Below are 13407 nucleotides of genomic sequence, written 5' to 3' on the forward strand. Positions count from 1 at the left end.
CAGCCCAGGCCACACAAGCAGCCAGCGCCAGTCAGGGGCATCCCGACAGGAAGGCCGAGTGGAGACAGCCGGGGGCGTGTGCGTGTGACGGGGGGAGCACGGGGCCCGGCCCCACCCCTTGGGGAACAACCAAGGGCCCCACCCCCGGTCAGAACAAGGCCCACTGTCTGAGGAGGACACAGAGGGCCGAGGTCCCCGGCCTCTGAGCTCACACGAGGCCACTCCTAGGCGTCTGCTAATATTGTGCCATGTACTCTCAGCAACCCTACAACAGCCTCTCCTGACACAGGCCTGCCCAGGAGAGCGGCAGACAGGCGTCTTACGAATCCATCAGGACACAGAGCGGAGACCTCAGCCGCTTCCCCTGAACCAAACAGGCAAGATAAGCAGGGACAGGAAGAAACACACGAGAGAGAGAGACAGAGAGAGACACAGAGAGAGAGAGAGAAACAGAGAGAGACACAGAGAGAGAGAGATGGGGGAGGGAGAGGGAGACACAGAGAGAGACACAGAGAGAGAGAGACAGAGAGAGACAGAGAGAGATGGGGGAGGGAGAGGGAGACACAGAGAGAGACACAGAGAGAGAGAGAGAAAGAGAGAGACAGAGAGAGAGAGAGACAGAGAGAGAGAGAGAAACAGAGAGACAGAGAGAGACACAGAGAGAGAGAGAGAAACAGAGAGACAGAGAGAGAGAGAGAGAGACAGAGAGAGATGGGGGAGGGAGAGGGAGACACAGAGAGAGACACAGAGACAGAGAGAGAGGGAGGGAGGGACAGAGAGACACAGAGAGAGGCAGACAGAGAGAGAGAGGGAAAGGGGGAGGAGGAGAGAGAGAGAGAGAGAGACAGGAGGGCAGAATGACAGAGACAGAGAGATGGACAGAGAGACAGAAGAAGGGAAAGATGGAGAGAGGCCAGGCGCGGTGACTCAAGATGCCTGTAATCCCAGCACTTTGGGAGGAGTAGGATGGCTTGAGCTCAGGAGTTTGAGACCAGCCTGAGCAATGTGGGGAGACCCCCCTCTACAAAAAATACAGACATTTACTGAACGTGGTGTCGTGTGCCTGGGGTCCCAGCTGCTCCCCCTCTACAAAAAATACAGACATTAGCCGGGTGTGGTGCCGTGTGCCTGGGGTCCTGGCTGCTTGGGAGACTCAGGTGGGAGGAATGTTTGTGTCTAGGAGGTCGAGGCTGCAGAGAGCCATGATCACGCCACTGCCCTCCAGCCTGGGTGACAGCGAAAAAGAGAGGGAGAGAAAGAAAGAGAAGGAGACGGCTGGAGCGGCGGGCTCACCGGTCACGGAGGGGAAGTAGATGCCAACCAGGAGGGTAAAGGAGGCCGCAATGTCGGTGAGCACGTAGGGCAGCGTGCTGGCGCGGCTCTCCTCTGCCACAGGCACCGAGGGCACACCTTTCTTCTCCACAAACGCCCCTGCGTGCGCGTACGTACTCCACAGGTTCTCTGCCGGACAAGGAAGATCCCATGGGTTTCTGACACCTTCCGTCCAGCGCCCACACCACGGGGCAGGCCACTCCCTGGCAGGCCCCACTGGTGGCCGGAGGGGAAGGGTCACAGCTTGTGCGCTGCAAGCAGGCTCCAATTCAAACAAGTTTTTTGAGACGGTACCTCTGGGAAAGCTACCTGTCTGCGTCTACGGAAGGAAGGTCAGCACTAAAGAGAAGCCTCAGTGCGGAACAACATACTCCTGGGAAGCCTGGGCCTCCCGTCTCGGGTTCTGGAGCAGGTCTCGTGTACCCTGCCAAGGGTCCTTTCCCTCAAGCCCCTGGGGCGGGTCCAGGGCAGCCTCTCCTCAGGGAAGGACGCACAGAGGGGGTGTCACCGCCCAGCCACCGCTCCCTCACTAACACAGCAAGTTCCCCACACACACTGCCAGGTGGTCGTGGACGTAAATCCATGGCTTTAAGACCAGCTTGCTGACCACGACAGAGGCCATCTCCCTGCCACGCTATGTTTGGCTTCTGTGGCTCTGCCAGGGGTGTGCACAGGGACCCCCAGGCTCGTCAGCAGCAGCTGGGGAGGGGCTCGGCCAGGCAGGAGGAACTGGGGCCCTGAGAGCGACTCTACGGTGACAGTGTCCACCGGGGCCAGCGCCGGCCGCCGCCACCCCCAGCCCCTGCTGCAGCCCTGCGGGCCTCACCCAGGAAGACGCCGCTGGCCGCGCCCGGGATGCCCTGGATTTCGGTGACGTTGTTCTGGATGAAGTACTCGTCACATGTGGCGCTGGGCTGGGAGCCGTTGCAGAAGAGGCCCCAGAGTGCAGAGGCGGCTGAGTTGTTGTCGGTGACGTAGGCCTTGACGCAGGCATCGAAGCTGCGCCGAGACAGCGTGCGGTTCCCCAGGAGGCAGACCCTAGGGCGGGACAGGGAGGCACGGCCGTGTGCTGCTGCCGAAGTGGCTTTTACTGCCCCACCCGGCTCCTCCAATGGGCACCCGTGGTGTCACCCGCGAGTGGCTCCTGGCACCCTGCACCTCCCAAGACAGGAAGGCCACAGATCACACCGGGAACTGGGCCCGAGCCAGGCTGCAGCAGGAACGCAAGGGTCACGGATCATGCCGGGGACCAGGGACCCGGGACCGGGCCAGGCTGCAGCAGGAATGCTGTACCGTACAGCCGTCCCCTCATCCATGGTTCGGCCACCCATGGTCCAAACATGCTTAACTGAAGTGTTCTAGACATAAACAATTCACACGTTTTCCACTGCGCAGTGGAAACCAGTGAGGTGGAACCCCGCAAACCCCCCGTGCCGACACAGCCATGCTGCAGTCGCTCCTGCCTGAGGCCCTCGGCGGTGTCCTGGCCGGGTCGGCTGTAACAATCTCAGTGCCTGAGTCCAAGCCACCCTCCTGCCACGTCCCAACGGCCAAGAGCACAGGAGTGCCGCCTCTGGTGTGTAAACCAGGCCTGTGTGTAGAAAACAGTCTACACGGGGCCACGGCTTCAGGCATCAGCAAGGGGTCTCAGGACGGGCGCCCCAGGGAAGGACAGAGCTGTGTTTCCCTAAAACAGGCTCGCAGGGTTGCGGCTGCTCTGCCTCCCTCTGTTTTGAGGCCTCTATGAGGCTATTCCTTCAGGGGCTCCCTCCACACGGAGACGGCAAAAACTTGGGAACCTCGAGGGGCTTGGCTGCTGGCCTTTTCTGGACCCGCTCCTGAGGGCTCTGGCGGCCACTCCCGTGTTCCAGGACGTGGGCCGCCTCCCAGCTTCTCCTCCAAGAGGACAAGAAAAGAGACTCTCCAAGCACCTCTGGGAGGGAGAAGGGAGCCCACGACCCTCGGTGCCACCTGACCGTGCTCAGGCCGCCGGCCACCCCTGAAACCTGCCACCGAGGAGGGTCTTCACGCTCAGACCCGGCCACGAGGATGCCTCGGCCCGCCTCACGGCTGGGTTTCCCATAATCCTCAGAACGAGCCCACAGGGGTTCCTGCCGTGGTCACACCCAGTCCCGCCCCTCGCGGGGAGCTCAGTGTCAAGGATGACGGACCAGAGGCGGGCAGAGCCCATGGGACCTGGCCCCAGCCCCACACACCACCCACGGCTCAGAGGCCCCGAGACTCACGGGATGTCCGGGGGGTCGAAGGCAGACTTGATGACGCCGGCGTAGATGGCCAGGATGGACAGCACGACGCAGGCCAGGAAGACCAGCGCCAGCTTGTTGACGTACTTGACGCCCACGAAGACCACCAGGGCCATGAGCACCAGCGTGCACGTGCCATACACACGCATGTTGTGCAGCATGGCGGCCGCCTCGCCACCCGCAGCCTCTGCCTGGAAGATGGCCGCACCCGGGGAGATGTACGTCTGCAGGGACAAGACGGGTTGGGAGGCCATCCCCGGACAGAACTCCCCAGCGCCCCTCCCTCCTGCAAGCGCCACACAGGGGCCTCCTCCCAACAGGCGCTGGGGCCATCGGGAGGCATCCGTGCTGGACGGAGCCCGCGGGGTCAGCGCACGGGCAATGGACGGCCAGGGGCTTGCACGTTTCCCAGGAGCCACCCGGGCACCTGAGAGTAAAGCAACTTCAGGACCCGGGGCGGCCGCACGTCCACACTCAAAAGAAACACCTGCTAAGAGGAACGTGACAGCCCAGAGAGCTCGGCCCATCCCGGCTGGACGTCCTGGACAAACACTGGGTCTGACCACGCCGGCTGGGTGCAACCTCTGTTCTGCCCAAATTCAAGGGACGGAGATGCGAGACGGTGCTGCTCAGCTCCCTCAAGACCGGGACAGGACTGGGGTACAGTAGGCATGGAGGACACGGCACTCATCCCCACCAAAAGCAATCCGGGGAGTGCGGCAGCCATGGTGTCTTCGCAGCCATGGCACCCGGGGCAGGAAAGACCGAGGGGCATGGCCAGGGGACTCAGGGTGGGACAGAGGTGGATGCGACCCCACTGAAAGGTTTCAGAAACTTCTCAGCCATGTGGCTCTCTGCAGGAGCCCAGGAGGCCGGGAACCAGGTCTGGCAGCGGAGGGAGGGGCAGAAAGACTGGGGATGGGGGCTCAGGTGGGCATCTCTGAAGCCCTGTGGGGACAGTGGGTTTCAGAAGCTCACAGGAAGGGTGGTGCTCAGCAGCCAGAGAGGGCGGTTCCTGTCCCCACGGGGACCAAGGAACTCAGGCCACAGCTCTTAGCTGTGCTCAGGTGATGTGGGGCGTGCTTTGAGCCTGTTTTGGGAAGGTGATGACATCACCTGGCCGTACACTGCTGGGCTCCGTAACCCTCGACCAAGTGCCCAAATCAATCAGGCAGGGAAGGGGCTGGGATCCTGGCAAGAGGTTCTTCTGAGCCAAGTTCCAACCCTGCCCCTAAAACAGCTCAGACTGCAGGGCCGCACCCACGTGGGGCTCAGATCTACAGCCCAGACGTCTACCCAGCTCATGCCAGGCACCCCTCGCGGAGGGCGGCAATGGAGCTCACAGGGGACCCAGGTCACTGCGGAGTGGACGCTGCCGACGGCTTCCGCCAGGGAGAGCCCAGGGGCAGTCAGGGCAGTGGGGTCGGGAGGGCTCCGTGTGCTGTGTGTGCCACAGAGTGGGTCAGGCAGGGCCCCTTGGCGTCCTGCCGCAGACTGTGGGGTGGGGAACGCTCCAAAGCAGCATGCTCACCAGAAGGATCTCGATGGTCCCCAGAATATACATGGCCCCTGCGAACGTCGTGCCCAGGTAAAAGCAGAGGCCGACAGCGCCTCCGAACTCGGGTCCCAGTGAGCGCGATATCATGTAGTAGGAGCCGCCAGCTGTGGAGACACAGGCGGCGGCCGCGGGTCAGGGGCGTGCTTGGACGCAGACTTGAGGTGCGGTCTGCGCTGTCGCTCGTGAGTGAAGGAAGGCCTGTCTCTGCGAAGGCAGCGTGTTCGCCCACCGCAAAGCAGCACATGAAGACGTCCGGCTGCCACGGTAAACGCTCCCCTCCCGAGGCTCGGCACACATTCCACACCGACCGTGCCCTCGTGGACATGAGGACCAGGTGAGGTCGGGGCAGGAGGCCCCAGCACGTCCGGGAAAAAGGCCTGCGTACATCAATGGCAGCCCCAGCCCCCACTTCCACTACGTTTTGCTTATAAAAAAGGCAAAAGAGAAACCAGGATGTTCAGGAGTTCTCTGGTAGACTGTGAACCACGCATGCGATGGCTGACGGGAAAGCTGGGAGCGACCCCAGGGTTGCCTGGAGAACGCGGCTCTCCCTGCTCTGAGCAGTGCATGTGGCCATGAGGAAGGGGCCCTAACGGATGCAGTCATCGAGAAGCAGAGACTGGTCCCCTGGCTGCTGAGGGAGACCCCCAGTGAGGGCCCTCGTGCTCTCCTGCGGCCGGGGAAGTCCACTGAGCACCACGCAATGCCCCTGTGGGGGTGGGGGCCAGCTGCGTGAGGACCTGGTGCTGAGCAAGCCCGGCCGTTAACACACGCAGGACACGTGCACTAGGGAGCAGACGTGGCATCATCTCAGTTCACTAGTTATTTCGTGTTGCAATTTATTACTAATTAACAATATCATCTCGGTTCACCAGTTATTATGTATTGCAATTAATTTATTACTAATTAACATCATCTCAGTTCACTAGCTATTTACGTAATTACTAATTAACAGTATCATCTCAGCTCACTAGTTATTACGTACTATAATTAACTTAATGCTAATTATCATCTCAGTTCACTAGTTATTACGTATTGTAATTAATTTATTGCTGATGAACATCATCTCAGTTCACTAGTTATTACGTATTGTAATTAATTTATTACTAATTAACATCTCAGTTCACTAGTTATTACATATTGTAATTAATTTATTAGTAATTAACAAGGTCAGGGCAGCGTTTTGTCTTCACCTTCCCTCGTGAGATACAGGTTCCAAGAACTCAGCCTATGGCACATGCCAGGCTACAGGCATCACTGGAATCGCCCATGCCTCCCCCTCCCAAGCCCGCTGCCCGGTGGGCACTGCCTACCCTGGCAAGAGACGGTCACCATGCAGCAAAATGGGGAAGAAAACCAAACAGCCGTGACCTCACGGCTCAAACGCCAGAGGAGCCAGTGGAGAACACGCAGAAGGCCTGGCAGTGACCCCCAGGCAGCCCCTGGCCCTGCCTCGCGGAGCGGCCTCCTCCCAGTTACCAAACACACAGACTCCTCTAACAGGACTCAGGCACCCCTTACCTGGCACCACGCCGTTGGTAGCGATCGCACTCATGGAAATGGCGGTCAGCATTGTCTGCAGAAAGACAGGCGGCCATCTGAGGAGAGCTTTCCAAGAGCCTGCCGGCATCGCAACACTCCCAAGGCGCGGTCTATGGCCTGGCTCCCGCCGAAAGTCAGCCCCCGGCTCCAGGGCTCTCCATCTCAATGCAGTGGCTGGGAAACTAGGACCCGGAGGCTCCCGGGCACCAGGCATGCAGTGTCCTGGTTCCCACCCCTTTCCCTATGACAAGGACACCTGAAAGTACCCAAGGTCCTTCCAAACTGGAGGTGATGTCGTCAAAACACAGGGTGTCCCTTCCCTTGGAAGCCTCAGCCCCCTGAGGCCACCCCACAACACCCACCACCGGCCGAGATGCCTTTCCGCAGACACGGGTAAATGAGGTGCCAGCGCCAATCAACACGCCAGCGCGAACCCCGGCCAGTGTGGTGTCTCATCCCCGCAGCTGCCCCGGCTCTCGTGGAGGGGACGGCGCTGAACAACCTCTACACGGGTGTCTGGGGAGGGCCCTACTGTCCGGCTGCCCCCGCCTGAAGGCACAGCCACACTGGCCGGGGAGACTCACGCAGGTGCAGCACATGGCCACGATGAGGAAGGACTCCAGGACACCAGCCACCCCCACGATCCACGTCAGGCGCAGGAAGAGGATGACGCCCAGGATGTTCTGCAGGCACGGCAGGTAGACGCCAATGAAGGTGCCCATGCGCGGAGCCTGCGACGGAACACAGCGTGTGCCGGGGGCTCGGACCCCACACCCGAAGGCAGCCCCCTCCCCAGGCTGCACTCAGGCCCTGGGCAGGCAAAGCGGCCGTGGGGGCAGGAAGGGGCAGAAGGGGACTGGAGGGGACAGGAGTCCGTCCCGGAACAGACGGAGGCTCAGAGAGAGGCCCAGGGTGGGATCCTGACCATCCCGGGGGCGGGGGCTTAGGGGAGGGGAGCAGAACCACATGGTTGGCAGAGAACCAAGATGCAGTTGCTCTGCTGTGCCTCCCCGACGGAGGGGAACCTGTTACACTGGAAAAGTTATGGGAAAAACTAGAGGGAGAACAGGAGGGCCCCCAGCTCCATTCCCTGGATGGCTCAGGGCCTCAGACCTGACACCCGGGGAGAGCCTGAGACTTCAGGAATGGAAGCAGAGCCGGCGGAAGGAAGAAACGGCTGCTGCCCATAAAGCTAAAAAAAATAAAATTAAATTAAAAAAAATAAAATCCACAGCTCAGCATTGGCCCAGGTCACCACAATATAACAGCAAAGGTTCAGATATCCACCCTGGGGCCACCCCGCCTGCCCCAGGATGGAGCAGGCAGCCCGCTTCAGACACCTGTGCCAGAGAGGGGGACACACCCCGTGGCCCTGAAGAAACCCGCACGGGCAAGGACCAGCAGCACAGCCAGAAGCAGGTCAGTGGCTGCGAGGCAGCCCCCTAGCCCCGCTCGGGACCGGCCAGGCTGGGGCAGAAGTTTCAGCTCTGTCCCCATTGCCTGCTCAGCCCCACTCCCGCCATGAGCAGGGGCACATGGCTCGGACCTGGAGGACGGCTGGCCCCAGCACAAGGTGACGTTTTAACAGGAAAACATCTCAAGGTCAATGTAGAAAACGGGGAAGGTTTTCTTTGAAGACATTTCCTGTGAACAACGGCCACAGTGCAGATCAGAACAGGCTCCGTGAGGAGGCTGAGGAGGGGGTTCGATCCTGGGGTTCACACAGCCCAGGCCTGGGGATGGGGCCGGCTGCCGGATGGGAACAGGGGACCAAGTGATGGACAGCTCCCAGGGAGAGCACGTTTAGCACCACACCACAAAAGCAAACAGGGCGGCTTCCGGGGTCATTGTGCCGGAATGCCTCCCACAGACAGGCCGAGTACGGGGCTCAGCAGAGATCTAGGGCTCCAATGACTTTAGGACCCTGGAGAAAATAATTTAAGAGAGCAGCCGGGAGCATGGGAAGCTCTGGCTCTGAGAGCCTGGGGGATGCACTTGGTTCCCTGAGCCCTAGGTGGGGAGCAACAGGGGAGCAACTTGCTTGTGACAGGGGCCCTGGAGAGGAGAGGGTGACGGGGCCGGGGGCCGCTGCTGGGCCCTCCAAATCTGGGTACGCCTTGTTCTTGGTGCAAACGACAGACGTGGTGGGAGATGGAGAAGAACCGGCTTTGGGACATTTTCATGGGATAAAACTGAGAACCCAGGGCAGGGGTGACAGCAAGGCTCCAGGGACAATTGTTGCTGTGACTTCACAGCAAGGCTTCAGCTAACGCAGGAGCCGACAGGCAGAGCTCCAGGCAGAGACGCCGTCCACACAGGGGACCCTGCCCTCCAGGCTCAGCCTCAGATCCCACGGCCCCGTGACAGGCAAGTCAGAAGCTGATTCTCCGCCAAAGGCGGAGGATCCCGACTCCTCACGAAAGGGCATGGCTGGCCTTAGCCTCTCGGTTTGCGCCTAAAAGGCAACTTATAAGGCCCAACCCGACCCAATTTCAGGCGCGGGAGGCTAGAGATGCCTGGCCCTTTTAATGGGAGCAGGTCTGCTGGGGATGAGCCTCTGAGCCTAGCCAAAGAGGACGAGGGGCGGCCCCTGCCCTTCCACCCCAGGGGCCGAGCCACAGTCCCCAAAGGGAGCTGAAGGATTCACTGCCAACCGAAACCTGCCATCGTCACACAACAGGCCTGCTGGGGTCACGGGCCCTGGTCCCTCCCCGACTGAAACGCAGGCTGCACCAGCCTCGAGCACCTGCATGTTGACCCCGAGGGACAGAGGCCTGAGAGCCACCGGCCTGAGGGTAGGGTTGCCAGGGAGGGCCGGGGAGAGCCCTCCAGGTGGGAACCTCCTGGACCCTGGCCCACGGTGTGCCGTCAACAAACGCACCCGCCTGGACGTTTCCTCATGTCTCGGTACCAAGTAGGGTGAGAGAAGCTGGGGTGTGCTCTCTATGGGCACCTCATGGCAGGCTGGGCTCCACCAGGCAGAGGGGTTGGAGCTGGGTGGCCAGGTCAGTGGTGCCTGAGCCCAGCCGAGCTGGAACTGAAGCCGGTTCCCGGAGCACTCGGACCAGGCCCGTGGGAAGGCACCTGCTCCCTGGAGAAGGCCAACATCTCCCTAGACACAAACCCCAGCACGCAGGCGGACAGACAGGGAAGGCCTGTCCGTCCGGAGTTTTGGTGCCAGGGCACCAGCCTGAGCCCATGAGGCCTCAAGGTAGCGCCCAGCCTGCATGAGACCCCCGAGAGGTGCTGAGTGCTGAGCCCGGCATGGCAACACCCAATGCTGCAGCGTCCACGTGCAGCAGTGATGGCCCCACCCCAAGGGTTGGCCGAGCTATGGACAGGCGGGGTGGCCACAGGCTCCCCCAGCCGGGAAGGGCCCAGCAGGGGAACCACAAAGAGGTCCAGAGACGCAGCTTCTGAGGAGGCCACTGCCCTGTCCTGGGACAACAGCCAGGGCTGAGGGCCCTCGTCAGGCCAGGCCCCACCCTGAGGTGGCCACACGGTCACGTCCCTCACTTATCTCTGATTACTTCAACCCCAGAGTGACGCTTCTCAAAAACAAAACCAAGTGTCTTCAGGTATCCTGGAAATGCAGTATTAATTCCACTGTGTTTACAGTAAAAGGAAGGAAAGAGAAATCTTCAGGGGCCTGACTTCCCCATCGCTGTGTGGGATCCAGGTCAGCTGAACACTGGACGCTGGCAGGAGGCGCTCAGGGCTGGCGCCGACGCAAAGCACAGAGCCCAGGCTAGGCAGATGCAGGGGAGGGCAGGGGGCCAGCCGAGGGACGCCCCACTTGGTGGAGGTCAGAGCAGGGGGGCCACCCTCCCTGGACCTGGTGGGCACCCAGTTCAGCACCTCCTTCCTTCCTGCTCACTGGCCCCTACCTGGTGCCACAAAACCCTCCCTCCTGAGAAGACAGGGGTCTCCTGAGAGTATTTCTAGAGTTAGAAAGTTAGGGAAAATAATAGGGGAATTTAAAAATCATCCTAAAAAGCCAATGCATGCCCTTAGCTGTCTGCCGAAGGAGCGGGGCACAGGCTCAGGGCTGACTCGGGAAATGACAATTTTGTGTCAAGACTGGGGGAGGACGTCGCCTGGCTTCACAGCGGAGCCTGCACTGCACGGTTTCCTTCGGTGGATTTTTTGTTTGTTTTTTGTATCTTATGATTCTAAAGCAATGCACACGTATTTGGAAGATTTTAACAGCAGAGGGAGTTGAGAAGAAACTGAGCCACCTGTCGCACCCCCACAGCGAGGACAGCGTTTGTTTCATCCGCCCATGAGACTTTTCCCAACATGGGTCCGGGGTCTCTCTCGCCTGTGAGCGTCACTTCAGGGCATCAGGCCTCAGGGTGGTTCTCAGGCAACCCGTCTGCGCAGGGGATGGCAGAACCCTCCAGAGGACGCTCAAGGGGTTTCCACACCTCGTCGCCCACAGAAACCACCCAGGGGAAAACGTTCTACGGAATCCCCACTGCACCCCCCTCGTTTCCTAGGACGGATTCCTGGAAACAAATCCTCAAGGAATAAAACTGCAGGGAAAACACTACCAGGCTAAGTGTCCTGGACAGGAAACGAAAAGGAGGGTGGCCCCCCGGGAGCTCGGAGGCCACAGCACCCTCTGGAAGGGGCCACGTCCCGGCCTCTCGGAACCATTCAGACTTCTCTCCACAGCAGGGGACAGAGCCACTCCCGCAGAACGAACAAAACAGCCCAAGCTCGTTTCTCGACAGGGAACCCGGCCGCCCAGCTGTGTGGGGGATGTCATGCTTCCCGGACAGTGGAGAGGGAAGAGGGCTGGACCGGAGCTGCAGGGCAGGCACCATCAAGTCCTCCCAGAAAGAAAGGGCTGGACGGGGCCACGACACTATTGCTTAGGGCAACTCTTCTGACAAGCAACTGCTTTGCCGGCGTGATCTGACCTACCAGGACACACGGGGTGGGGACTGGCCGGGCATGGGCAGGGCAGCAGTACCTTGGCCTCGCGCCGCCGGCTCTCCTCGTCCTCCTCATGCTCCACCACGCCCTGGCTCAGGTTGGTGTAGTTGGCCAGCTTGTTGAGCAGTGAGGACACCATGGGGTTGCTGTCCATCTCCTCCTGTGCGGTGTGGACATAGGTCACAGGTGGCCCTCACCTCGCCGCAGGCCCCCAGGCTGCCTCCCCATGTTCAGGTTGTGGAGCTCAGGCTCTTGCCCGGTCCTGCGCCCCTGGGTCTGAAGCCAGCCAGAGAGGCCTGGACACCTGGGTGGAGGTCTGAGTCTGAGGCCGGGGCTCCAGGCCTCACTGAGTGGGACCACCCACCCACGGCAGGGACCCCGGGATGGCCAGCACTCGGCAGCTCTGAGGGGTTCCCGTGGGGCTGGAACACCCTCGATCCAGGAAGGACCCCAGAAGGCGCCCGTCGAGGACCACATCCCAGCTCAGGTGCGGGACTGGGTCCCCTCCATGGCCTTCGGGACAGGGAGGCCCCAGTTCCTTCCACGTGGTGTCCAGTCCTGTGGGAGGCCCCGGCCTGGGGGCCCCCAGGGGCTCCTTTACTTTTCCACATCAAAGCAACGGCCCTGGCACCTTCTTCTTCCAATAAGTTACCTCGAAAAGTGCCATGTTCTTCCCTTCAAAGAAACTCTCCTGTTCCGCCTCAACATTGTTGAGGAATGGGCTGTTTTCTCTTGGATTTCCATCTCCTGGTGAGGGAAAAACAGTTCAGAGTCAGCATAGAAGAAACTAAAAGCAGGCACAGAAGGCCAACCGCAGATCCTGCATGGAGGGCCCTGGTCCCCACCAGCTGTCACCTCCAAACCGTGGCTAAGGGTGACACTACCCCTTCCTTCCACATATCTGTGTTCCAAAGAAAGGGGCATTTCCCAGGGTGCACGCTAGTCCCAGGACACACGCTAGCCCCAGGGCACATGCTAGTCCCCGGGCACACACTAGCCCCAATGCACACGCTAGCCCCAGGGCACACGCTAGCCCCAATGCACATGCTAGCCCCAGGGCACACGCTAGTCCCAGGGCACACGCAGGCCCAGGACACACGCTAGTCCCAGGACACACGCTAGTCCCAGGATACACGCTAGACCCAGGACACACGCTAGCCCCAGGGCACACGCTAGCCCCAGGGCACACACTAGCCCCCAATGCACACGCTAGCCCCAGGGCACACGCTAGCCCCCGGCACACGCTAGCCCCAGGACACACGCTAGCCCCAGGGCACACGCTAGCCCCAGGGCACACGCTAGCCCCAATGCACACGCTAGCCCCAGGACACACGCTAGCCCCAGGGCACACGCTAGCCCCAGGGCACACGCTAGCCCCCGGCACATGCTAGCCCCAGGACACATGCTAGCCCCAGGGCACACGCTAGCCCCAGGACACACGCTAGCCCCAAGGCACACGCTAGCCCCAATGCACACGCTAGCCCCAGGGCACACGCTAGCCCCAGGACACACGCTAGCCCCAGGGCACACACTAGCCCCAATGCACACGCTAGCCCCAATGCACACGCTAGCCCCAGGGCACATGCTAGCCCCCACACACATTATCATTTAAAACAAAGCCCCTGAAAGCCTCAGCAAATGAGCTGTTCAGCCCAGGGCAAGGGTACCTCCCTCTGGCATTGAAAATCTCTCATTCAGCCAAATGTGGGCAAAATTCTCACTTTCAAAAGTCAAGGCTGCACCTCCTGGCCTTGCTACTTAACCCGCCGT

At 60.7% G+C, this 13407-nt stretch overlaps 1 protein-coding gene across 9 annotated transcripts in view; it reads right to left on the minus strand.

Annotated features, from left to right (window-relative positions):
- Positions 1 to 13407, minus strand: part of SLC12A7 (solute carrier family 12 member 7) — a 103361-nt gene that overhangs the window by 28955 nt on the left and 60999 nt on the right. For all 9 annotated transcript variants that reach the window (XR_012413555.1, XR_012413556.1, XM_005556543.5 and 6 more), the window contains exons 2-9: positions 12290 to 12384; positions 11675 to 11797; positions 7281 to 7427; positions 6676 to 6730; positions 5128 to 5258; positions 3579 to 3820; positions 2159 to 2370; positions 1294 to 1461 (exon numbers count right to left, since the gene is read on the minus strand). Coding sequence is in view for 7 of the 9 variants with exons in the window: in XM_005556543.5 (XP_005556600.4) it covers positions 1294 to 1461; positions 2159 to 2370; positions 3579 to 3820; positions 5128 to 5258; positions 6676 to 6730; positions 7281 to 7427; positions 11675 to 11797; positions 12290 to 12384 (1173 nt within the window). In the remaining 2 variants the exon portion in view is untranslated. The remainder of the gene's footprint in view (positions 1 to 1293; positions 1462 to 2158; positions 2371 to 3578; positions 3821 to 5127; positions 5259 to 6675; positions 6731 to 7280; positions 7428 to 11674; positions 11798 to 12289; positions 12385 to 13407) is intronic.

This window comes from Macaca fascicularis, chromosome 6 (genome assembly GCF_037993035.2).
Source record: "Macaca fascicularis isolate 582-1 chromosome 6, T2T-MFA8v1.1".
Classification (NCBI taxonomy): Eukaryota; Metazoa; Chordata; class Mammalia; order Primates; family Cercopithecidae; genus Macaca; species Macaca fascicularis.